At 37.1% G+C, this 25905-nt stretch overlaps 2 protein-coding genes and 1 non-coding gene across 4 annotated transcripts in view; all 3 read left to right on the top strand.

Moving 5' to 3' along the window:
- The window catches only part of LOC131928287 (adhesion G protein-coupled receptor L4-like), a 111089-nt gene that overhangs the window by 45828 nt on the left and 39356 nt on the right, over positions 1 to 25905 (top strand). Inside the window, exons 1-7 of one of the 2 annotated variants that reach the window (XM_059284275.1) lie at positions 13960 to 14212; positions 17134 to 17282; positions 18509 to 18630; positions 19058 to 19182; positions 19602 to 20186; positions 20309 to 20415; positions 25399 to 25623. In XM_059284275.1, coding sequence (XP_059140258.1) covers positions 14155 to 14212; positions 17134 to 17282; positions 18509 to 18630; positions 19058 to 19182; positions 19602 to 20186; positions 20309 to 20415; positions 25399 to 25623 — 1371 coding nt within the window. In that variant the 5' untranslated portion in view covers positions 13960 to 14154. Of the gene's footprint in view, positions 1 to 13959; positions 14213 to 17133; positions 17283 to 18508; positions 18631 to 19057; positions 19183 to 19601; positions 20187 to 20308; positions 20416 to 25398; positions 25624 to 25905 lie in introns of those variants that run through there. The other variant, XM_059284276.1, reaches the window with a different exon arrangement.
- LOC131928289 (ribonucleases P/MRP protein subunit POP1-like) lies at positions 1356 to 12415 on the top strand. The gene is made up of 7 exons (XM_059284277.1): positions 1356 to 1658; positions 5536 to 5720; positions 5892 to 6128; positions 7130 to 7217; positions 7581 to 8165; positions 10014 to 10163; positions 10672 to 12415. Exons 1-7 carry the CDS (start codon positions 1493 to 1495, stop codon positions 12060 to 12062), a joined length of 2802 nt encoding a protein of 933 aa, XP_059140260.1. The 5' UTR covers positions 1356 to 1492; the 3' UTR covers positions 12063 to 12415.
- Trnal-uaa (transfer RNA leucine (anticodon UAA)) lies at positions 8348 to 8419 on the top strand. The gene has a single exon. It is a non-coding gene; the product is annotated as a tRNA-Leu (tRNA).

Below are 25905 nucleotides of genomic sequence, written 5' to 3'. Positions count from 1 at the left end.
TCAATCAAAAATTTTAACTATCGTCGTTAACAGAAAATTGGTGGCCTCCTGTTCAGCCCATTGATCGTATTAATTGAAAACATAAAAAGAATTAATTAATTCATTAAAAATTAATTAGGCATCCAATTAAGTCACATTTATTGTCAGACTGCATGTTATTCATGTCTTGACCCACGTGCCAACTTTGAAACGAATCTGTCTGTTAGATCTGCCGGCAATTTCGCTCGAGCTTTTCGATCCATGACGACAGATAGACAGGATGAGGAAGCAAGTTATATAAAAGCTTGAAATAAAAGCTTGTTATTAAAGCTTTTTATTAATTAAAAAAATAGAATAGAATCTCGTAGAATAAAGAATTGCGCAGCAAATGAACAGTAAATAATCTGTGTATAATTGTGCAAAAGATGAGTACTTTATAAACTATAAAGAAAGACAGATAAATCAAGTTAAAAATAAATTCATATGCGGTTTTTGAGAAATCAGAAATAGCGCAGAGTACTACTTCCGGTCACTAGAAATCACTCAAAACTTGTCAGGAAACAGAGAATTCGATTTTCTACATCTCTAGATTTAAGAGAAATTTCTTCTATCAAACTGAAAAGTACTTAAGTTATAGACGTTTGAAAAACCGAAAGAAGAATATATTCACTTCCGTATACTGGAAATCGCTGAATGGTAATACTTAATACAGAATTATAATTTTGATATAACAAACTTCGTCAATTTAGCTGAATGGTACTCAAGTTATCGTGTTTACAGATAGACACACAGACCCTTCCCAGCGCCCGGGGACAAATTTTCAATTTGGCTCCCCCCCCCCCCTCGGGAGCAAAGTTTCAATTTGCACCCCTTCCCCTTCAAACTTTTGATTTGCACATCCGTCCTCAAACTATTTATAATGCAAAAATGCAGCTAAAATGACATTGTAATTAGTTTTTCCAACCCATTTTGGCGCCCCCTAAGGTCGGCGCCCGGGGACATATGTACCCCCCCCCCCCCTCGCTACGTCTCTGACACAAACAGCCCACACAGTCCAGTTTTTCCGACTTGATGACGAGTAAAACGCCTTTATTTTGATAAATCTGGATTTGGAATTTTTGCCCGATTAAAGTCCTCTATACTTCACCTTTGAAGTACTGAGTTTGAAAACTGTGAAAACTGTCAAAATTTCATGTGGTATTTGAACACGGTTACAATAGGCCTACTTGCTCCTTACTCTGTATGCGAGAAAATAAAAATTATTTAAAAATTAACAAATACCGTACAAATTAAGCCCCTTGGATATAGTATAAGTTTAAGAAAGTTGTTAGGCCTAAAGTAAAAAGTTTAGATAAATGTTAAAAACAAAATGGAAACGTGCTATGAGAAATGCGTATAATCTAGAATAATCTAGATTCTAGTTCTAGATTTACTTGTAAACCTAGAATCTCGATTGTTCGAAATCTAGATCTACGTTCTAAAAAATTAGACTTTTAATCAAAACAATACAAGTATGACTTCGGTAATTAATAATGGTAAACAGGCTCGCAAAAGAGTAAGACCAAGCACTACTTCTGAAGTGGATAACAAAACATTTGATGTTGACGGCTCAACACCAGCTAAACACAATAGACTTGTCAAATTGACAGAGTCAAAGATGCAAGAAAAAATAGTGTATGGTAAGAAAAGAAACCAACCAATATTTTGGTAAAAATTAAACAGGTTTTCATAGTGTAGGTTGTTCACCTCCAGTTGAGCATATTTTATTTTATTATAAACACAACCGAAACACACAAAAACATTAGGAAAACACTAGGACTAGACTTGACTAGAGCTAAATCTACTTATTTTTTTAATTAGAAAAGGTAAAACAAAAAAGCATTAGAACAGTTCCAATCAAATATCGTTAATCGTAAGATTGTCAGCGTGAGAAAAATCCTTACATTAGGCATTCCGACTTCCGCTGTTTCGATTCGGTATTCAATATCCGGACTTTTTGATGCAGTCTTTATAAAAACTCGCCCTTTTCCGAAGAATGCCGAATCTCACTGTTGGAATCGAGTTTTTAGAAATATTCGATATAGATATTCTAGTGTAGTCGTATTACATGTTTCAATTAGAAAATTACCGCCATTATGACAATCTTTAAGCTGAAATCGATCGCACGATTCTAATGAATTTATCTTGCGAACATGTCCCGTACGGTGCTGTCACATTTTAAATAAGTTTACGTATTAAACACATTATAAGTGTCTTGCCATTAGTTTTAAGTGTCCATTAAATAAACAAATATTATTATAATAACGGTTTTATGGCATTTACTACTTCTGCTTACGAGTTATCATACATGTCAAATCCCCGAGCAAGCGCTTCGGCCTTGACAACGCCATGGCGTCTGTTTAGCACCGCATTACCTATTATCGATAAAATACGCGCACTAATGCCAATGGCGTAGTTTTCGAAGTTGGAAAGAATTTAAATTGTGGGTGGCATTGTTAAAACTAGATAAAATACATTGATCAAGTTATCTATTAAAAACGACAGGCAAGAAGCTTAGGCTTACATTAACTAGTGTCAAGCATTTCACACATATCTACTTACTTAGATTTAAGGCTAATACTAATAGCCCTTTAATATACTATTATACTTTATACTATAAATAAGTTGTAGGCCTATTTCTTAGTAAAACTAATGCTATATACTATATGTATCGATTGATAAAGTAATTCTGGGCCTATTATTGGTTATGATAAGTAAAGAAGCTTGGTGATAAACTTATTTAATTATTTGTAATAATTATGCTTATGACATTAGTAAATAATAAACAAAAGGTGCAGCAATTGACATGGGGGGGGTACTAATTAATAAGGCAGTGAATTTAGAATGACATGAAAAAGGCATGATAATTTAGGATACAATTTTTACATTTAATAATAAAAAGTAACAAAAAACAAATAACAACAAACAATATGGATTTAAATCACTGCATGTTGCCAATATATATATTCATATAAGCAGATAGACAGGGAAGCTGTAACTTCTGATTTGGTACAACCTAACACTTAGCTTAATAAACTTTTACAAGAATTTAAGGTTTTTCTATTGATTAGTAATTTAGTTGTACCAAAATATCAATAGGGCCTTATAAAGGCCCTAGTATATTAAAGTAGTTTCCCTTTTGGACCTGTCAATCCATCATCCATAAAGCAGCTGAAGTAGAGTTTATCTGTTTCTTGACCACTGCACATGAAGTGATGGTGTGGTTAGCTCTCTGCCAAGCTACCTTTACTTTCCCTTACATTACATGGGTCAGGTACTCATCCGAGCTTGGTGGATGCTGCACGCTACAAAGACAGACTCGTCTGAGATCTGAGCTTAAGACTTGCATGTTAGTAGTTGAGTGCTTTACCACACCATCCCTAGTTTTATTTTTCAGCATTCTTCTTATTACATGCTTCAGTATCAATAACCAAAATGTATCCTATCTATTATAGTAACATTCTGGACATACGTCCGTTGCAGTCACTATAATTACTATAAAAGGGTGCAACACCCTTTCATAGGACTTTTTAATTATATGCAGTCATACTTAATATAATTTTTTTCTATATTTCTATTGCCCCCACCCTCTAGCAAAGTTTCAATTTTAATATTTAAAAAAAAAAAACAGACTTTCAGTCTGCATATTGACCTATATAGAACAGCACCCCTCACTTTAATTTGACTTGATTAGTTATAATTATCCTTCATCAAATTTTGATTTTACTTTCATATTTCTATTGCCCACACTCTCTAGCACTAATGTGCAAAGTTTTATAATTATATCTCAAATAGCAGCAGTGGTATGCAAGCCTAAAGCCAATCACACAATTAAAATAAATCCGATTGTTACAGTGATATATAACAAGTTTAATACATAACTTTAAAAATTCATATAAAAAAAACTATTAGGCCTAGAATGATAAATTTGGTATCTTTATCAATGGGGTATATTATAGGATTAATCTGTGTACATTTTATCATTCTATGTTAATTAGGAAAAATATCCCAACATTCCTACCTTACATGGTCGTGGGTTCACCGTGAGTTCACATTAACTTTAATTATCAGCATACGTCATAGTTCGGGCAATAGCTGTTTGAAATTGTGTTGGCCTCAGTTTTGGGGTCATTGTAAGTTCATAAATGTTTTTTATGGTATCATGCCTGGGAGATACTTGTAACAATACAAACTTAACCGCCTTGCAATTGTGAGGTATGTTTTCGTACTTCACCCATTGCCGTGAAAATGCTAACTGACACATGAACAAAGCACATTCAATATTCTAAATTTGGATTTTTCTCAAGTTTTGACATAAGTAAATTATCAAATTCTAAAATGAAGTCAGTCTCTTTGTTTTTTTATTCATTTTTATTCATTTGTTAAAACAAAAATACAATACAAATAAATAAATCGTGTTTTCCTAATGTTGTGGTGTGTTTCGGTTATTATAATAATAAAATAAGCTCAACTGGAGGTAAACGAGAAGCGGAGAATAAAATACTCTAAAATGGAGTTTTACTGTGTAGGTTGTAGCATACAAAATGAATTTTTGAGTAAGCCTATTTTATCTTAAAATCATATGAGTTAGTTAGGGGAAGGATTAAGAATTCCATTGGTACCAAATTTATATTTCTAGCTTTAATAGGAGAGGAGAAATATATTTTTTTTCTTTTTGTATGGTCTTACATAATCTCTGTAAAAAATGAAACAAGTGGGAAACAAAAATGAAAATTTCACAAAATATGTTAGCAAATAATTGAATTCTAATGATAAATTATGAAACGGGTGGTTCCTTTATGTAAATTTGCATTAATAATTGTGAAGGCTTGTTTCTGTTTGATGTTATGCTTATATTGTTAGTATTGCTGCTACCCGGGAGGCGTGGCTGGTTGCTAACAACAATATGGCGTACGGACCAGATGCATGACTTCCGACGATTTTTCGTCTTAGTTCCAGAGACCTTCTTAGAATTACTTTTAAAAATGTTTACCACGAGCAAAATGGCGGGTTTTCACATTATATAAACATGCTATAGTTGGCCAGGGCTAGATATGCCAGAAAAGCATTTTAAAATTTGCTTTGGAGAATGGAGGCTAAATTTTAAAGTCGGTCTCATTAAAATTAATAGAACTTTTAAAATAGCCTGGAGGGTACAAAAATGATTTGAAGGTTGTAGAACTATTAATAAATCAAATATCGCAAGCACTTTTAAAAATAAGGCACGACTTTTGAATGACAACCAAATTTTTTTTTTTTTTAAACCACGTGATCGCTATTTGGTCATTACTAGTGAGGAACTCTGGGTGCATGGCCACTTAAAAAGTCTAACCGGATTTGTTGTTTTCTTTAGCTTCAAACGTAAGAAGTGTTGTCATGGAGAGGTGTGGTGTGCATGGTAGTGAGTGACAATAAATATTAAATTAAGTAAATTTAGTTTAAATATTTTTTTATGCTTATTATTGTGAGTATCATAATTTTTATTTAACAGCTGAGATATTTTTGTATTTTTACTAGACATAAATGTTGAACACTTTGTTGAGAGTCGAGCCACTGAGATCCAAGCGCTCACACAGGCAGTGAAAGATGTTGGAGGCAACCATTTGGCTTTTCAGAAGCTGCCCCGCCACATGAGGAGAAGGGCAATGAGTCATAATATCAAAAGAGTTCCCAAGAGACTTCACAGCATTGTCAAGCTAGAAGTGAGTAGTTATTGCATACCTCTCTTACCCTACCCATACATCGCTGATATATTCAAATGACCGTTTAGTTGAGACTTAGAATTGTTGATGATTTATGCAAAACACTTTTTCTAAAAACAAATTTAATACAGTGTTGGTTTACATGAGTTTTTACTTCCTTTTTTTATTTAGTTGGAAAAAACTAAAGCTCCAGGAAAACGCCCAAGTCGTAAATTCAGACGGCGTCCAAGTAATCTTCTCTCAGAGTATGAAAGAAGGAAGCGTAGGATTGGCTGGCTTGAAACGCACATTTGGCATGCAAAAAGATTTAAGATGGTTGAAAAATGGGGCTGTAAACTGGCAGTTCACCCTAATGACAAAAGTGTCCGTGCTTGCTACAGAGCTGTCAACAATCATTGTCTAATGCAGGTCAGCTCAATGTTATAATTGTAAAAGTGGTCTGCTTTTTTTTTTTTGTTAGTCCAACTGTATATTTGTTTCAGCTGTCAAGTGTGAACATATTGAAAATATCTGATTTTGCAACTTGGTTGGATCATAATTATTGAAATGTTTGAATTATTTCTGTTATTTTTCTAAATAATAATTATGCTGTTTCCATTCACTGTGAAATTAATTATATGTAATATAAGGCTTTAGTAAGGTTTTTTCTAACATATTTTCAATAGTTTAAATTTTTTAATCTACAAATATCCAACTGTAAGTAAATCAAGCATATTTATTAGTTACCAAAGTCAGGTATTTTTTTTTGGAAAGTAGTCAAAAGGGGGCATCTGCAAAGACTAGCTCAAAAATTAGGTAATGTGTCCATTTTAAGGGGTTTATTAATTTTTCATGTGTAATTATTTTTATAGTAATTCTGTACAATAAACACCATTTTTTACATCCTTTTGCGAAAAAACAAGATAAGAACTATTTAATATTTTAAAAAATAAGTAAAGATACCTCTTTAGACCTAACAATACATTGGGCATATGAAGTGGAGTTCATATTTTTCTTGAACCCTGAATATAAAGGGATAATGTGATCTGCGCTATGCCAGCCGCCTTTACTTTCCCTAACAATAACATGAGATAGGTACCCATCAGAGTTGGGTGGACTCAAGGATGTTCCACTAACGTGAACCCGGATTCGAACTCAGTCAAGCGCTCCACCGCTAGGCTACTCCGTCCCATTTAATATTTACTAATTATTAAATCCATTTCTGAAAGAAATTCATTTAGAATAAATATTAGCTTTGGATGTTTGAAAGTTTAAAAAAGAGTGTCACTTTTTCTTTATTAACATTTATTATTTCATGCATGTCAGGTGTCCAGCTGTTTTATCTGTTTCAGATTTTATATCTGTTTATTGCATATCAGGATCCAACCAGTATCTGTTTCAATTTATAATTTATTAACATTTTTCTCTAGGACGTGTCATTTGAAAAATACATTGAAATCACAGGATTAAGGGAGAAAATTCTTACTGCCCTTTCCCATTTGTGTAGTGAAAAAACAGGTCGGTATTGGTTGTCATAACTTTAACAGTGATTAGATTTAATCTTTTTTTTAAATGTAGGAATTAATTACTTGTTTTGTTTAAATACAATTGATATAAAAATTTAGCAGCTATTCTATTTTCTATTGCTTTAATTTGATCAGAAAGTAAAGTTAATTGATCACCAAATTGAAATCTTAGTTCAGTATTTCTTTTTTGTGTAACTACATAGATGCAATATCTAAAATAATAGAATTATTTAATGGTAACGGAGTTGTCTGACCAGTGTTTTGAATCTTTTAGTCGAAAATCAGAATTTAAATTTCCTTAAAAAAATACAGTTTTTATCAGTTTTTTTACTGCACGTTTATTATTCATTTCTAGGACCAACCTTTGCATCAAAATTGACATCGTTGGGTACCCGCCATGCGTCTTTAGTCTTGTATAAGCATGACATGTACCCCTATGGTGCCATTGGACCAGTCAGCTACTTCTGGAGGCCAGCACTCCCACCCCACACAACTCAATCAACCATCTGGGTTGGCTGCCATCTCTCTATTTTCTCTCAAGTTTTTGGTGAGATCACAAAATGTTTTGACCAGGGATCCTCTGAAGTAATGACAGAGGGAAGCACGGATGTTGTTGTTAGACCTTTAAATAATGAGCTGGTCAAACTCCGACTTTTTGGACCAGCTTCCAATGTTGTGTTGAGTGAAACTTTACAGTTATCTCCCTTGATCAGCCAGTGCACAGACAGTCCAGCCCAAGGTAACGTTGACTTCTGGTGGAAGAGTTACTACTCGTCCTCCCTTCAGCAAGAATCCTTCAAGCAGCAGGCAGATGTATGGAGGGACCTGCAGTGTAGCACGCCAGGCCAGGTGCCAGCCAACAGCATTCTGGGCCTGACTGTCAGGGACCCCAGGCTCTTGCTGCCCCCAAAGCGCAGCAAGGTCACACTTATCAACAGTGGTGAGTTGTTTTTATGTGTGCTGGCTTTTTAGAAACCATGTGTGTTTGTTCAGTGGTGTGTTTGTTTGTAATTGATGATAACATTTAATCTTGTGTATTTGTTTGAGCAGTTTGTCTGTTTGTTATTTTTTTTCATTTTTGTGTAGTGGTGTGTTTGTAAGTAATGATATGAAATTCACTTTGGCTAGGTAGCTCAGCTGGTAGAGCACTGGTGTTAATGCCAGAGGTCACAGGTTCAAATCCTGTCCTAGTCTTTCACTAGTCATATCAGTTATGTTGTATCTGTGACATGTAATATGATAGAAAATACAGTGGGCTAACTTATTCTCTTGTTAAAAACACACTATATTTTTTAAAGTATATTTACACTCAAAGCTAATTTACCTATATAGTTTTTCAGCTCACAAAAGACATGAGAAGCTGTTCATCAGCACCAAAGGTTGTTTCTATGTTAAAGAGGGACATTAAAAACTAATAAAGTCAAAAATTTACTCAAGAGCCATTATATGTCACATTAAATGTATACCCCCCTCGTCAATTTTTTTTCCATATTAGTCTGTGCGTACACCCCTGTTAACTTTAACCAATATATTTTAACATAACAAACAAGGTTAAGCTATATAAAAAGTCTCATTGAATAATTTCAACCAAATTTAATGATCCATAAAAGGTAATCTGAAACAGCTGTCTTAATCTACTTTTTAATCACTTTAAAAAATTACACGACAGATGTACTATCTCTTGTAACACAAGACAGATGTTTTGTAACACAAGACAGATGTTTTGTAACACAAGACAGATGTTTTGTAACACAAGACAGATGTTTTGTAACACAAGACAGATGTTTTGTAACACAAGACAGATGTTTTGTAACACAAGACAGATGTTTTGTAACACAAGACAGATGTACTATCTCTTGTAACACAAGACAGATGTTTTGTAACACAAGACAGATGTTTTGTAACACAAGACAGATGTTTTGTAACACAAGACAGATGTTTTGTAACACAAGACAGATGTACTATCTCTTGTAACACAAGACATATGTTTTGTAACACAAGACAGCAGTTTTGTAACACAAGACAGATGTACTATCTCTTGTAACACAAGACAGATGTACTATCTCTTGTAACACAAGACAGATGTTTTGTAACTCAAGACAGATGTACTATCTCTTGTAACACAAGACAGATGTTTTGTAACACAAGACAGATGTTTTGTAACACAAGACAGATGTTTTGTAACACAAGACAGATGTTTTGTAACACAAGACAGATGTTTTGTAACACAAGACAGATGTTTTGTAACACAAGACAGATGTTTTGTAACACAAGACAGATGTTTTGTAACACAAGACAGATGTTTTGTAACACAAGACAGATGTTTTGTAACACAAGACAGATGTTTTGTAACACAAGACATATGTACTATCTCTTGTAACACAAGACAGATGTTTTGTAACACAAGACAGATGTTTTGTAACACAAGACAGATGTTTTGTAACACAAGACAGATGTTTTGTAACACAAGACAGATGTTTTGTAACACAAGACAGATGTACTATCTCTTGTAACACAAGACATATGTTTTGTAACACAAGACAGCAGTTTTGTAACACAAGACAGATGTACTATCTCTTGTAACACAAGACAGATGTATTATCTCTTGTAACACAAGAAAGATGTTTTGTAACACAAGACAGATGTTTTGTATCACAAGACAGATGTTTTGTAACACAAGACAGATGTTTTGTAACACAAGACAGATGTTTTGTAACACAAGACAGATGTTTTGTAACACAAGACAGATGTTTTGTAACACAAGACAGATGTACTATCTCTTGCTCAGGTTCAGCTGTGAACAGTATGTCCACTCCAGCCTTCACTGAACAAGTAGCTGACAGCCCACTGTGGGACCCTGCCATTAGAGAGAAAGTTAAAGCAACAAAGATGGCAGAACATCAGCTCAATGAGATGAGAAGCAAACACTTGATACCAGGTACTGGTTAATACATTTACAAGTTTGTGTTCCACATAAACAAGTTACCTGATCCACATAAATGGGGTACATGTTCTACATAAACAAGGTACTTGTTCGACATCCATGATACAATGTACATGTTCCACATAAAGAGTATACATGTTCCACCTATATGTGTGAGGTACATGATCAACATAAAGAAAGTTACATGTTCTTTCTATACCATTTCTTCAAAATGACTCACATTTTCTGTTGTTACTCATTCATTCATATTCTTTAAAGATATGCATTAAATTCTTAGAAATTTAAAATTGTAACAAAAAGGAAACAATAATTATCATTTTGTAGTACCCAGTATTGGTTTTTTTTATATTTACATTTTATAAAGAATTAATTGTGAATAATGAAATATGATTTTCTCCGCTAATAATTAATGTTAATTGCACCATCTAATTTTAATTATGTAAAAAAATATATCTGTTTAACAAGTTGATGCACCTGTTACCTTAGACTACACCTGTTTCAGGGACGCCATTGGACCTGGGTGAGAGAGAGTCCCTGATTCCTGTTATTTTGATGCACAGACCAGGATCCATCGCAACTGGTGCCAGGGCTGGCTATGCTGGGGGCTGGGACCTACTCGTCCCCTCAGGCTGGGCCATGGCGTTCTGGGTAGCGCTGGTGTACAGAGGGGCCAGAACTGGGGGGCTCAGGGAGGCGCGGAGTGTGGCCCTACAAGCCAGAATGCTGGCCGAGCCTTACGACTTCCCTGACACACCTTCTGGGCAAGAGGAACTGACAGGGGAGCTGCAAGCATTGGAATTAAAACACAATCGCAGGCCCCCAGCCAAGCGCCCTAACTACACCAAGCTTGGGATTACCTCCCCTTTTAGGTTTGAGTTTGGGAAACTTGTGAAAGAATGGCAGGAGAAATATGCAGTCACACCTCAGGGAAACAATTATTTTGTGTTACAAGAGAGACGAATCACCAGGTTCCTCAATGATGCACTCACAGATACTCTAAACTTCTTCAGGCAGATTAAGAAATCAGTGGGCAAAGATGCGAAAAATATGAGAACTCTTCTGTCAAAGAAGTTTGGTGAAAGTTGCCTCCCTTCTTGTTCATCTGCCCTGGTTCCAGTCTATCTGATGATCCAGTGCCGCGGTGTCCCAGCCATCAACGGCCAGATATGTGTTCCATCTGAGGAAGATTTGACAGCTCTGGCCAGAGACAAGACATACAGTGGGCCACTGGAACCCCAGCACAAAGATCCATTTCTGGCACAGAGAAGAGCAGAGAGGCTGCTGAGGCTAAAGCTAAGGAAAAAGAAAAGGAGGGGGAAGAAATCAGCTGGTGTTGTGGGTGTGGCAGGACTCACTGGTCAGGCATCAACTGGACCTGCCCAGGCTACATCAGATGGTCAGGCATCAACTGGACCTGCCCAGGCTACATCAACTGGTCAGGTATCAACTGGACCTGTCCAGGCTATATCAACTGGTCAGGTATCAACTGGACCTGCCCAGGCTATATCAGCTGGTCAGGTATCAACTGGACCTGTCCAGGCTACATCAACTGGTCAGGTATCAACTGGACCTGGTCAGCCAATATCAGCTGGTCAGACACCAGTAGTTGGACTAGCGCAGGCAACATCAACAGATCGGGTTACAGGAGCTGGACCTGAGGTCACTCATGCGGATGTCAGGCTGTTGAGTCACACCTCTCGTCCTGTTATGGGCTTCATCACTGGAGGTGACTTTCACCTTGGCATAGGTCAAGGTTCAGGGCTGGGCTTCTGCTCTGTGTTGGCTGTGTTAGATCTCCTGGAGAAACAACAGGGGAGGCGGCACTGCACAGTGCTGGTGCGCAACCCAACATCCCTGCAGTATAGGTTTGCTGCCATGTCTCTTGTCATGTGACCAGTGGTGATGTCTTGTCATGTGACCAGTGGTGATGTCTTGTCATGTGACCAGTGGTGATGTCTTGTCATGTGACCAGTGGTGATGTCTTGTCATGTGACCAGTGGTGATGTCTTGTCATGTGACCAGTGGTGATGTCTTGTCATGTGACCAGTGGTGATGTCTTGTCATGTGACCAGTGATGTCTTGTCATGTGACCAGTGATGTCTTGTCATGTGACCAGTGATGTCTTGTCATGTGACTAGTGGTGTTGTCATGTGACCAGTGGTGTTGTCTTGTCATGTGACCAATGGTGTTGTCTTGTCATGTGATAACAATGACATGTACTGCCTCACAATATTTTCTCTTTTATACCTCCAATGTTGATTATTAAAGATGATAATTTTTGAAAAAAAACTTTGTGTGACTTGTTACTTTCTCGTAAACATATTTTTTAAACCATGGGGATGGTAGTGCCAACAATTATTTCACAAAATAGAAATACCAGCACAATCTGCACGTTAATTCACGAGGTGCATATTGTTGCTTATATTTTCAGATTTACCAATCTCAATATTGAATACACAAATTTAGCTGCCCCACTTTTTACAAGAGTTAAATTTGCCTGTATTTCTATCATTCAAAATTTCAACTGGTTAAATACAGTCAGGAAGTAAATTACCCCAATTAGTCATAATTAGAGGAAGCAGATGCATTGAGCCTCGAGGGGGGGGGGGGAGAAGAACCATCAAATTGTGCGCATCCTACATAGAGACAAGTGGACATATAATAGCTATCTTTGTCACAGACTTAAGACTTGTGAGTGCATCATGCTTTTTATACGATGTCTTAAAGTTGACAATTGAATTTTGAACTAGCGTCATAAAAGATACACAAAGTTTTGAGCACAATTCAGGGGAATTTTTTTTATCGCAACTAGATAGGTATGTTGTTTTAGTTTTAATAAGTAGACTTACTATGTCTTTATTAGTCTCGAATATAGTTGTGTATTGATGAATATAGGGATCTAATTGGAACATAAGTTTAGCCTAACAAGGCTGCATGCAGAAGATCCTACCTTTTGTTTAGTGAGTGGCTTCAGCTAGAGAAAAAAATCAAGCAAGTTTCCCTGAGCTGTTTTTACTAGTTAACAAATTTAAAACTGCCCTGCAAAGCAGATTTTTAAAATGTGGCCTATATCAAGGATGCATGGTGAGGTATAATTGTTCTTAGGCCATCACAAACACCAGGTAAGTAAAATAAAGAAGGGAGATATGCAACGGCGAAACAAAGAGCCTGGCATTGGTGATTAATTATGCTAAAGTGTGTAAGCACTTGGCCTTATAACACGAACATGTAGCATTTAACCAGCAGTATGGATATCGGAGATATTCTGTATTAACTAATGGCGAAAGGGTGTGTTGTAAAAATGTATACAATGTAAAGTGTCCTCTTGTTTAATCTAATCTTGTATCTTGTTGTCCACTTGAATAAATTCAGCACCACCTAATACAAATGTTTCAGGGGGGGGGGGGGGGATTAATGCCTAAAGCTTTTAAACGCCCTTGCAATTTTGTGCTGTGTCATAAGGTTTGGATACATACGAAGGGTTAGTTATAGGCTATATGTTACTGTTAAAAATGAAACAGTCACATATTTCAAACATCTGCTTTGGCGCAAGTTACTGGTTTAGGAGATGTGAGATGCTAAAAATGATAAATAATTATCCATATCCAATTTTGTTTAATAATGAAAATAACCGAAAAACGATAGATACGGTTAACTGACAATATAGCTAGCTGGAATATATTCATACATTCAACCCACTGATAGCCATTCTTGTTATTCACCAGCTATAATCTACTTAAATCATAGCAGTTGTGTTTTACAAACAAAATTGCCTGCCTTGATGTGAAGCCATAGGGCAAGGGAAGAAAGCACACAACTACGTGAGGTCACGTTTACTGGAGTTTTAATATTGCATTCAGCGTTTTGAAACTTAAGTGAAGTTTAGTAGAAACGTACGACAAAAAAAGGTCCTAGAGATCTGGTGAACTAGTGCTCCGTCACGTCAAAAAAAAAAAGGAAAACTTCAGAGGTCCTTCACGACAACATGCATGTGTTCTGGCCAATCATCGTCAGCTCGTTTGTGACTTTAGTTTACACACAAGGTAGGTCATTGTTTTCTTTGAAACTACATGGTTGTTTTTTTGTTTTGTTTTTTTGTATTTCTTCTTCTTCGTTCTTAATTTTAGTTTTGGAAGGGATCCCCCTCTAACACAATTAAGGATACGTGTCAACTGGTTATGCGCCATTGAGGCCATTGACTCCGATTTTCACTAAATTTCAGCCTGCTTTTCTTTTTGGATTTGCTTCCATAGCCTTTGTCCAACCAAGAACAAACTACAAGGTAGCAGTTGCTTGATTTTGGAGTTGTCTCTCCTAGAAGAGTGGCTGTCCCCAGCTAACGAGCCTCCTCTGCCCGAGTTGTTATGTATTGATATAGCCCATTCACACTAGTCCGTATACCCTATGCACTTTCTATCATCACAAATGTGACACCAAGGCAATAATAGCTATATATATATATATATATATATATATATATATATATATATATATATATATATATATATATATATATATATATATATATATATATATATATATATATATATAACGATCATTCCAGTTAAATGATTAATTAGAGTTGAAAAGTCTTTTAATAAGAGCAAAATTGACAAATCCCGACAAGGGTGGGGGGAGGGCAGGGTGACACCATGACGTTAACCCAGAGGCGTTGCGAGTGGGGGGGGGGGGGGCGGGGGGACATATGTCCCCGGGCGCCGACCTTAAGGGGCGCCAAAATGGGTTGGAAAAATAAATTGAAAGGTTGAGAGGGGGTGCAAATCGAAAGTTTGCGGGGGAGGGGGGGATGGGGGGGGGGGTGGGTGCAAATCGAAAGTTTGTCCCCGGGCGCCGGGATGGGTCGCTACGCCTCTGCGTTAACCTGCTAACGATATAGAAAACAATACTACATCCAGCTGTATTTATAACCAGAAAGACGACACACACACCAACTAAACGTTGCAAAACAACATTTGCCTGAGGAAAAGGGTTTTCTTGAGAATTGTAATAACTGACACGTCAATCCACGTCTCTCTCTGTGTGTGTGGGGATGGGGGGGGGGGGGTGAAGGTGACACCAAATTTAATAATTTATTACAAATACAATGATTTTTTTTTTGAGAGACCAAAATGAATAATAGAAACCATAAGCAATAAAAAAGATCAACAGATAAACAGATGTGGTTGGCTTGCAACATGGACACAAGTTGACTCTTTTCGTCGGCTGAATGCTTAAAACGATAATTCACGCCTTTAGTCAGTTTGATCATTAAATGTTGTGTATTTTGCAAATTGAAAATGTTAAATAATAAATATAATTTGATTACTAATATAATATACTCACACGAGGAAAAGAGCGGATTCAAGCGTCGTAAAAATATAGTATTTGTTCACTAATTTCCCTTTCAAACCTGACGGTCTATGGGGCAAGTGAAGTAGAGTTCACTTGTTTCTGTGACCTCGGCATATGAAGAGATATTGTGGTCAGCACTATGCCCAGCCGCCTTTACTTTCCCTAACGTGAGTTAGGTACCCATCAGAGTTCGGTGGACTCAGGCAATCTACTGACTTGAACCCGGATTCGAACTCGAGACTACGTTACTCATTTCTATAAATAAATAAAAGTTTAGCCCAAATTACGTAGCTTTAAAAAAGATTAAATGCATAAAAAAGAGATATTTAAATGCATATTTACATGCGTATACACAGTCTTATATATATATATATATATATATATATATATATATATATATATATATATATATATATATATATATATTCGGGGGAGGGGTGACACCGTTAGGTGCCGCACCGGGTGACACCCGACCTAGCGACGCCACTGGATGGTCTTATGACAACCCCATAATACAACCGCTGAGTAACTGCTTTGGTGGCAAAGAATCGATATCTTTAATGTTTATCTCAACTCAGAGAAGGAATCTGCTTGCAAAATATACGATGAGCCTTTCCCTAAAGAATGTCCTCTCTAACTTATCATATTTCTACAGATAGTAAATGTCTCTCTAACTTGTCATGTTTCTATATAAAGCGAATGTCTTTCTAACTTGTAATGTTACTACAGTACTACCAGAGCTTCTTCCAGGCATCTCTTCTGGGGGGGGGGGGGGGGCAAAATTCTACCGCCCCCCCCCCCCCCCCCCCCCGAACGAAATGAAATTTATATAATTTATATAGAAAATATATACTTTTAACAGTGTCCGCCCCCCCCCCCCCCCGAAGAAAGTCTACCGCCCCCCCCCGAAAATTTCAAGTGCCCCCTCCCCCCCCCACCCCCCGGAGAAAAAATTCTGGAAGAAGTACTACAGATAGCAAATGTCTCTCTAACTTGTGTTCTACAAAGAGCAAATGTCACTCTAGATTGTGTTTCTACAAATAGCAAATATCCCTCTAACTTGTCATGTTTCTATAGACAGCAAACGTCTCTCTTTGTTTCTACAGATAGCAAATGTCCCTCTTATAGTCTAAATTGTGTTTCTACAGATAGCAAATGTCCTTCAGTTTCTACAGATAGCAAATGTCCTTTAGTTTCTACAGTTAGCAAATGTCCTTCATTTTCCACAGATAGCTAATGTCCTTCAGTTTCTTCCAGTGTTTCTTCCAGACTTTTTTCTCCGGGGGCGGCACTTGAAATTTTCGGGGGGGGGGGGGTAAACTTTTTTCGGGGGGCGGACACTGTTAAAAGTATATATTTTCTATATAAATTATATAAATTTCATTTCGTTCGGGGGGGGGGGGGGCGGTAAAGTCCCCCCCCCCCCCCCGAAGAGATGCCTTGAAGAAACTCTGGTTTCTTCAGATAGTAAATGTCCCTCTAACTTGTCGTGTCTCTACAGATAACAATGAATGTCCCTCTAACTTGTGTCTCTACAGACAGCAAATGTCCCTTTAACTTGTCATGTCTCTACAGATAACAAATGTCCCTTTAACTTGTCGTGTTTCTACAGATAGCAGTGAATGTCCAGAAAACTACGTAAAGATACACCGAAGTTGCTACAAGTTTGTCACAGATGGCGACAGTACTGCCGAGTGGGCGGAGTCACCCGATGGTTGTGATGGTAACAATCCGGTGCTGGTACAGACTGTGGCTGAGATGGTAGGGCTTTTTAAAATTATTATGAATTATTTTATTCTATACTGAGACCAAGATGCAGCTGTGTGATACCTTTGTCTAGACAAGGAAGTTTATAAATGCTGTCACAGTCTGGTCTTCTAAATAGTTTATACCCTCACTCCCTTTGTTTGCGGAGTTTGAAGGCACTGTCGTAGTTCTACCACTAGTAGCCTATTTCAATGTCCATAATTCATCTAGTGGAAAGGCTTGCTTTAGATCAGTGGCTCTTAACCTGGGTTCAATATACCACAGTGGTTCAGTGAGAGAGTCTCGAGGGTTTGGCTGAGGTCAGGACACATCAAACTCATGATTGGCGATCAAATTATTGACCCCTGACGTCACGAAACACTTATGTCACGAATCGTGTCAACGCCACTTATACAGGCGCGCGTAGATCTTGTATAATATAGGCCTACGTGCTGTGACGAGCATACTTTTTATTTCTATATCGTTGCCCAGTAGTTAACTTGTGGTGATTGTGCGTTGTGTAATTTCTTTTTTTTAGTATTTTAATCATTTCATACTAACTACGTCGAGCAAAAAAGAAATATGTACAATATGGATCCCCCCAAAAAGGAACTTTATGAGAATCAGCATCCTAACTGCATGCTTTGCAATGCCAAATGGAACAATTCTAGTCTAGCACCCTCAAAACTAAGAAAACACTGATGTTGTTGCACGGTTAATTTTGTTAACCAGTAAAATTTATACCTATGATTTGAAAATGGAAAAAAAAAATAATTAATTTTAATTTTCTCATTAATTTAAAATAATTTGGTGAATGCACGTATGTCCATATGAAGCTGGTGGGGGTTCGGTACCTCCAAAAAGGTTAAAAACCACTGCTCTAAAAGTTTCTAGATCACATTACCATGCGGTATTTTAAGGTACTTTTCTGCTGACTAGCACGTCGCACGTTTTATAATTCCTAATGCAAAGATTGTATGAAGGTGTTTGTGTTGGGATGGGGGGGGGGTGTGGAAAAGGGGTTCGGGTTGAGGCAGCAGTTTAGGATACTTGAGGGGAGTGGTAGAGGGCGGGCATTGCGGGATGTTTTCGTGAGTGGAAATATTTTTAAAGAAAACTTCGTAGAACAAACTCGCATTTATATCTAGTATATTATCTTCGTTTTGAGATCTTTTTATCAGTTAACTGTAGTCTGTGGACTTTGTCAGTAATAATTATAACTTGACCTCTGTAACCCCCAGAATAAACTAGAAGAGTACATGAACAAAAACAAATTTGCTGCCGGCAAATATTGGGTCGGTATAAGGAAAGACACAGCCAAGGGAGACAAACCAAAATGGTTGGACAACTCGGATGTTGCTCAGTAAGTAGGTCTATGGTAAACCACATTACATTTACAAACTCACATTCTAAACATCATGGCGGACTCACAAATACTTCAATGCCATGTTAGATCCTAGACTTGGATCCGGTGATGTAGGCCTACACATGCTAAACCAGAATAGTTTAGAGCAAAAATAGGAGATCTCATTATTTAAACGTTTATTTCTCTACTGACCAACAACCAATTCCATCAAAATATCATTCCTCCACAGACCAATAACTCAATAACCAAATCCAACAAAACATCATCTCTACCAAATCCAACAAAATATCATCTCTACCAAATCCAACAAAATATCATTTCTCCACATTCCAATAACACAACAACCAAATTGATCAAAACATCATCTCTACCAAATCTAACAAAATATCATCTCTACCAAATCCATCAAAACATTTCTCCACAGACCAATAACGAAACCCAACAGAAGAAGATACGACTGCAGTGCACTAAATTTACAACCCAACCAGTTTCAACTTGTTCTACATGACTGTGACGACACACTGCCCTACATCTGTGAATACACCCAATGTAAGTACTTGACGTCTGCTAGTGACGTCTGCTGGTAAAGTCTGATTGTGACGTCTGCTTGTAAAATCTGATTTGACGTATGCTTGTGAACTGATGCAGTCATATACAACAAATGTAAAGCTGTATTTAAAAGCTAGAATATAACATACTAAATTCATGTTTCTCATATGAATTGTTTGCCACTTAATGTAAACTTGGCCCTTACAGCACATTAATGATTTATTTCCTTTTTTCATTAAATAATCAAAAGTGTTTAGAGTGATTCTAATAAAGACTGATGATATTCTCTAAGACATGACTAATGATATTCTTTCTAAGACATAACTAATGACATTTTCTAAGACATGACTGATGATATTCTCTAAGACATGACTGATGTTATTCTTTAAGACATGACTGATGCTATCACTATATTTCAGTTACTGCCCGCCCCCAAACCGCCACCACAACACCAGACATGCAGATAGCAGACAGCAGCGTGCTATCCACAGGAACTATCCGCCTCGACCCATCCATCCCAAAATCTGCCACCCCTGGAAACGTCAACAACACGTCAGCAACACAAGGAACAACCAAACCATCAGTCTACGTCCCTCCACCAACAGAAAACATCCCTACAGTCAACACACGCAAAGTTCCAGAAGTTTCTCATAAGGAAAAAGTTCCAGGAGTCTCAAGTCATGTCACCAACACTACCACAACACCAACCACCACACCAACCAGCACACCAACCACCACACCAACCACCACACCAACCGGACCTACCAAGAGAACAACCACCACACCTGCCAGCACTACCACCACCAGCTCTGTAGAAACCAAACTAAAAGCTTATAAAAACTGCTACATCCCGAGTTTTGGCTCCAATTTAATGGAACAATTAATCACTGCTGAAACTTTTTACACCAACCCCCGTGTGTGTCCCAACACAACCATTGGCTCAGTCAACTGGCCATCTACACTTCCTGGTCAAACAGCTCAAGTCCGCTGTAAAAACAGAAAAGGTTGGTGCCACTTGTTTTATGTTACAAAACCAATGCTCATAATGTATTTGTCTTTTATGTTTGTACTACCAAATACATTAAAATGTTTAAATATTATACTTTTTTTATTGCCCCAATCCCAGGTACAGCGACGTGGGCCTGTAGCCAACAGGAGACAAAAATCTGTTGGATTGGTCAGCCTGATGTTTCTGGGTGTGTGGATGAGAAGCTGCAGAAAATATTGAACCTGGTGAGTCACTTGTTACTTGTTGCAGCGGCTTTGGTGTTGTGTCGTGAACCTGGTAAGTGACTGCAGCTGGACTTCTTGTAGTCTACAATAAGTTCAATGTTAATTTTAGAATATTGCTAACATCTTGACTGAATGTAATTAACATGCTTGATTGAGGTTCATCCTCAGGTGTTTATGTTATCAACATGCTTGCTGTGAAGGGAATAAAAACATAATTTCATCCATAAAAAAATTAACCAGAAGTGCAGCCTATATCAGAAAAATAAATCACTCGCTTAAAAACCAAATTTTAAATCTAAAAATTCAAACCTAGCAGTGATTGCTTTAATTAGAGTGTATTAATTTACAATAATTTAGCTTCCAAGTATTAAAAAAACGTAGTCTGTATTTGTTGTAATAGATTGAAATAATTGTGAGGTCAAGGGAACTCACTCTCTGTATTAGTATTATATTTATATTGTTATCTTGAGTGATGTCCCTTACATGTTGTTATCTATATATAGTGGTCTCTGGCCACTTGCTCCCTCTCTTCCTCTCTTTGCATCATGGCGTCTGTACATAATAAAGACTGTTAACAACTAACGCGGCTTCTCGTCAGTCATTACAATCCACGTCATTTGGCGACGAAGGATAAACATCTACTAGAAAGAGCACCTACTTACGCAAAAAAGAGGTTTGCTAGAGCTTATTAGCTAATTATTTCTAGAATTATGGCGCTGTATGGCCAAATAAAAGAATTTGATGCGAATGATGAAATCATTCAAGATTACCTAGAGAGGTTAAGCTTTTACCTAGAAGCTAACGACGTGACGATAGAAGCCAAAAAGAGAGCTGTTTTGTTAACAGTCATAGGGCCTCAACAATTTAGGCTACTAAAGGACTTATGCGCACCAGCTAGTCCAGATACCAAGAGCTTTAACGAGCTGAGCAAATTGCTAACAGACCACCATGCGCCTGTACCATCAAAGTTTCTATGTAGAGCTAGATTTGACAGTAGGACTCGTCAACCAAACGAGTCAATATCAGAATATGTTGCTGCTTTACGTCATTTAAGTGAATTTTGTGAATTCGGAGACACGCTGTCTGACAGATTATGTGAAAAGTTCGTGACAGGTGTAAACAGCCCTGATATTCAAAGAAAGTTGCTGCTCGAGTCAGATCTAACATTGGAAAAAGCAATACAACTTGCAATGTCATTCCAGCAGTCATCAGATGCGGCGAGATCTTTAGCACCTTCAGAGATCCATGCAGTAAACAGCAGGTTAGTCAATAAACATCAACCCCATCAGAGCATTCCAACTTATGCTAAACAGCCTGCTCGTTCAAATCCTAGATCTAAATCTAGTAATAATTATCAAAAATGTCATCGATGCAAGGGTCCCCATGCATCTCATCGGTGCAAGTTCAAGTTAGCAACTTGTTATAAGTGCAGTAAGCAAGGTCACATTGCCAAGGCCTGCTTTGCAAAGTCTTCGTCTGTTGCTAAATCTAGCCAGTCAAGACGGTACCGCAACCAAAGGCAGCACTATGTTAACTCTCACCAAGACTACCTAACCCAACCAATGAACCACTCTACCTATGAAAATTCTCAAACTGATTCGCAGCCGGATTTCAGCCTGTTCTCTGTGAAATCAATGAGTCATGCTCCCATCAATGTACTAGTTAATATCAACGGTAAGAGCATCAGCTTCCAACTTGACACTGGAGCATCTCTAACAGTCATAACAAAGAAAGATTTTGACGCTGTCACAGGAGGATCAGTGTCTCTACAGCCGTGTCACAAGTGTCTAACAACATACACTGGTGACAATGTTCCGGTAATAGGAGAGTGTATGGTTCATGTAAGTTATAATGGTCAAAGTGTTAAACTTCCTCTTCTTGTGGTTGAAGGAAATGGACCGCCATTACTAGGTAGGAACTGGTTAAGTGATCTTAAGTTAAATTGGGAGAGTATTTGTTCATTGAAGAATGTAAAAGAATCTAGTCTTACTTCACTAGATAAAGTTATATCTGAAAATAAATGTGTTTTTGGTAATTCAGGTTTACTAAATGATAGAACAGTGAAGTTAAGCATTAAAGATACAAATCCAAGATACTGCAAAGCTAGAGTTCCACCTTATGCAATGAGGAATAAAATTGAAAATGAGCTAAGCAGATTAGAATCTAATGGCATTATAAAGAAGGTAGACTATTCCGATTGGGCGACACCCATTGTGCCAGTGTTAAAGAAGGATGGTTCTATAAGAATTTGTGGAGATTATAAAACCACACTGAATAAGCAAATAGAGCTAAATAGGTACCCTATACCTAACATTGAGGAAATTTCTTTGAATTTGGCAGGAGGAGACAAATTCACTGAATTAGACTTTAGTCATGCTTACACTCAACTAGAACTGCATCCAGATTCAAAAGTCTATACGACAATAAACACACATAAAGGACTCTACCAATATGAAAGACTATGTTTTGGCATATCATCTAGCCCTGGAATTTTCCAAGCGGTCATGGACAGTATTTTTAAGGATATTCCAAATGTTTGTGTGTACTTTGACAATGTGTACATAACTGGTAAGAATGACACTGAACATCTTAAAACACTAGATAAAGTATTGAAAATTGTTGGTGAAAAAGGTTTAAAGATAAACAAAGATAAATGTCAATTCATGCTGACAGAAATTAGTTTTCTTGGTTATATATTAAGCAAGCAAGGCATCAGACCTCAACCTGAGAAAACAAAAGCCATTAAAGAAGCACCCAAACCTGAAAATACCCAACAACTAAGAGCTTTTTTGGGCTTGATAAATTACTATGCAAAGTTTATAGGGAATCTGTCTGGTAGACTATCACCACTGTACAAGCTGCTACAGAAAAATGCAACTTGGCACTGGGGTAAACAACAAGAAGCTGCTTTTAACACAGCAAAAGAGGCTTTGTCTGCTGACACCTTACTAACTCACTATGACCCAGGGAAAAGACTTATATTAACATGTGATGCTTCACCAGATGGTGTAGGAGCAGTCTTGTCCCACATGGATGAGAAGGGTGACAGACCCATTGCTTTTGCCAGTAGATCTTTGAACCAGGCTGAGAAAAATTATTCTCAGTTAGATAGGGAAGGCTTAGGCATCATTTTTGGTGTTAAGAAATTTCATAAGTTTCTGTTTGGTAGGAAGTTCACCATCTTTACAGATCATAAACCATTGCTAGGTTTATTTGGAGAAAACAAAACCCTACCTGAGCATGCCTCACCAAGAATTCAAAGATGGGCTATCACACTAACTGCATACAATTATGAATTGAAATACAAACCTGGATCTGAGAATAGTGCAGATAGTCTTAGTAGATTACCTTTAAAAAACCAAAGCCTGAGCTATGTACCAGAAGATGTTTTTGTTCTCTTCACTATCATGGATAACTCCAATATAAATGTGAATGATATTAAAAGAGAAACACAAAAAGATGAGTGCTTAATAAAAGTATATGAGTACTGTAAGAATGGTTGGCCTGAAGAGTCTGTGAATGATGACTTAAAGCCATATAAAATAAGAAATTAAAACCCTTTGTGAAGATAATATAAAAGATGGAGAAGATGCAGTCCATTATCAGTCAGAGCTACCTAAACAAAGTATTTGTAACTTAATAAATGATTATGGTGATATGGCAATTTCAAATGCTTTAAGTAAGAAGGAATGTGATCATAAAACAACTTTGCTAACATCATTAGCACTTACAGAAACTAAAAGGGTAACATCAAAAGAAAAGAGCAAAGATTTTTGCCATTGAATACACCCACTTCAAATACTGGATCACAGTTGCAAAGTGATATTGTCCAGGATATTACTTTTAAACAGTATGTTTGGTTACGAAAAAGCACTATCAGATTACCTGAGGAAATTGATCAATCAAAGAAATCTATGCCAGTTAAGGATCTGAATAATAGCATAATACTTTCAGATGCCAATTAAAAAAATTAAATCATGACAAACATTCATTGAAAGAGAATTTGGTGTTAATGAGAATGTGTATCTAAGAAATTATGGGAAAAAGGAAAAATGGATACCAGGTCAAATTGTTCAATGTACAGGACCTGTGCCTTATAAAGTTAAAAATAACTGGTGCAGATAATAAGTGTGAATCTGTCAATCCCACCAAGTCTGATCAGTTCACACCAACTCAGTTGTTCCACAACCAAGTTCTGTTGATATGAGTGAATCAAGTTGTCTAGAGTCAGAAAATGTAAATTCTGGAGTTAATGATTTAAATCCTAGACCTCCTGAGATAGAGAATCCAGATGGTCAGAATCTTGAGTCACCAAATCAGAAGCCACTGAGAAGGTCAAGCAGGACAATCAAAGTCCCAAATAAGTTAGACCTATGATTCTAAAGGTCAAAAGGACTTTGACATCATTGTTTTGTATTTTGATTATGTTGTGGCATATTGTGCATTGTTTGCAAGGATGTAATCTACCATAGTGTTCATGTTACAATATAATTGGTGATTTTAGGATACTATCAATTGTTCTATTGAGAGATGTGTTATTGTGTTCTAAGGGTAAAGGGATGTAATAGATTGAAATAATTGTGAGGTCAAGGGAACTCACTCTCTGTATTAGTATTATATTTATATTGTTATCTTGAGTGATGTCCCTTACATGTTGTTATCTATATATAGTGGTCTCTGGCCACTTGCTCCCTCTCTTCCTCTCTTTGCATCATGGCGTCTGTACATAATAAAGACTGTTAACAACTAACGCGGCTTCTCGTCAGTCATTACAATCCACGTCATTTGTAAAGCTATTATGTAAATTATTTAAATATACCTACACTTAAAATTTTAAAAAATTTAACTTAAAAAATCTAATTCTTCTTTGTTTTTGAAAATCTCATTACTTAAGTCTGCTTTGGCCCATTCAATAATTACACTTGGCATACTCTTCTGGTTCTTTACTGTTTGCTTTTTAAAAATTCAGCAATTCTCCCTTAGGTTAGACTAATAGAAACACAAGCAACAAATGAATCGAAACCAACAGAGCCGCCACCTAGCGGTAAAGAAGTGGTAGAGATGACGTCACAGATTAAAGAAGTGACGACTAACAAAGAAACAACAATGGAGGACGTGTTGGTCATGTCCAGAGTTCTAATGTTGGTCACCAAGAAAAAAGACAACGCTCCTCCCAAAGACATCCAGCAGATTAAGGATATTGTTGATGTGAGTATCAGAATGTCATCTATTTCACTTCCATCCTCTTTCAGAATGTCATCTATTTCACGTACACCCTCTTTCAGAATGTCATCTATTTCACTTCCACCCTCGTTCAGAATGTCATCTATTTCCATTCCATCCTCTTTCAGAATGTCCTCTATTTCACTTCCACCCTCGTTCAGAATGTCATCTATTTCACTTCCACCCTCTTTCAGAATGTCATCTATTCCACTTCCACCATCTTTCAGAATGTCATCTTTTTCACTTCCACCCTCTTTCAGAATGTCA

This window comes from Physella acuta, unplaced genomic scaffold, assembly GCF_028476545.2.
Source record: "Physella acuta isolate Inbredline_101_S28 unplaced genomic scaffold, ASM2847654v3 ptg001480l, whole genome shotgun sequence".
Taxonomy (NCBI): Eukaryota; Metazoa; Mollusca; class Gastropoda; family Physidae; genus Physella; species Physella acuta.
This window is presented reverse-complemented; position numbering and strand designations above follow the sequence as displayed.

Excerpts from the sequence above, each read along its gene's own strand:
- LOC131928289 (XM_059284277.1), top strand. The coding sequence starts at position 1,493 with ATGACTTCGGTAATTAATAATGGTAAACAGGCTCGCAAAAGAGTAAGA. Across the intron at positions 1,659-5,535 it reads GCAAGAAAAAATAGTGTATG|ACATAAATGTTGAACACTTT; the intron begins GTAAGAAAAGAA and ends TATTTTTACTAG. Across the intron at positions 10,164-10,671 it reads AAGCAAACACTTGATACCAG|GGACGCCATTGGACCTGGGT; the intron begins GTACTGGTTAAT and ends CACCTGTTTCAG.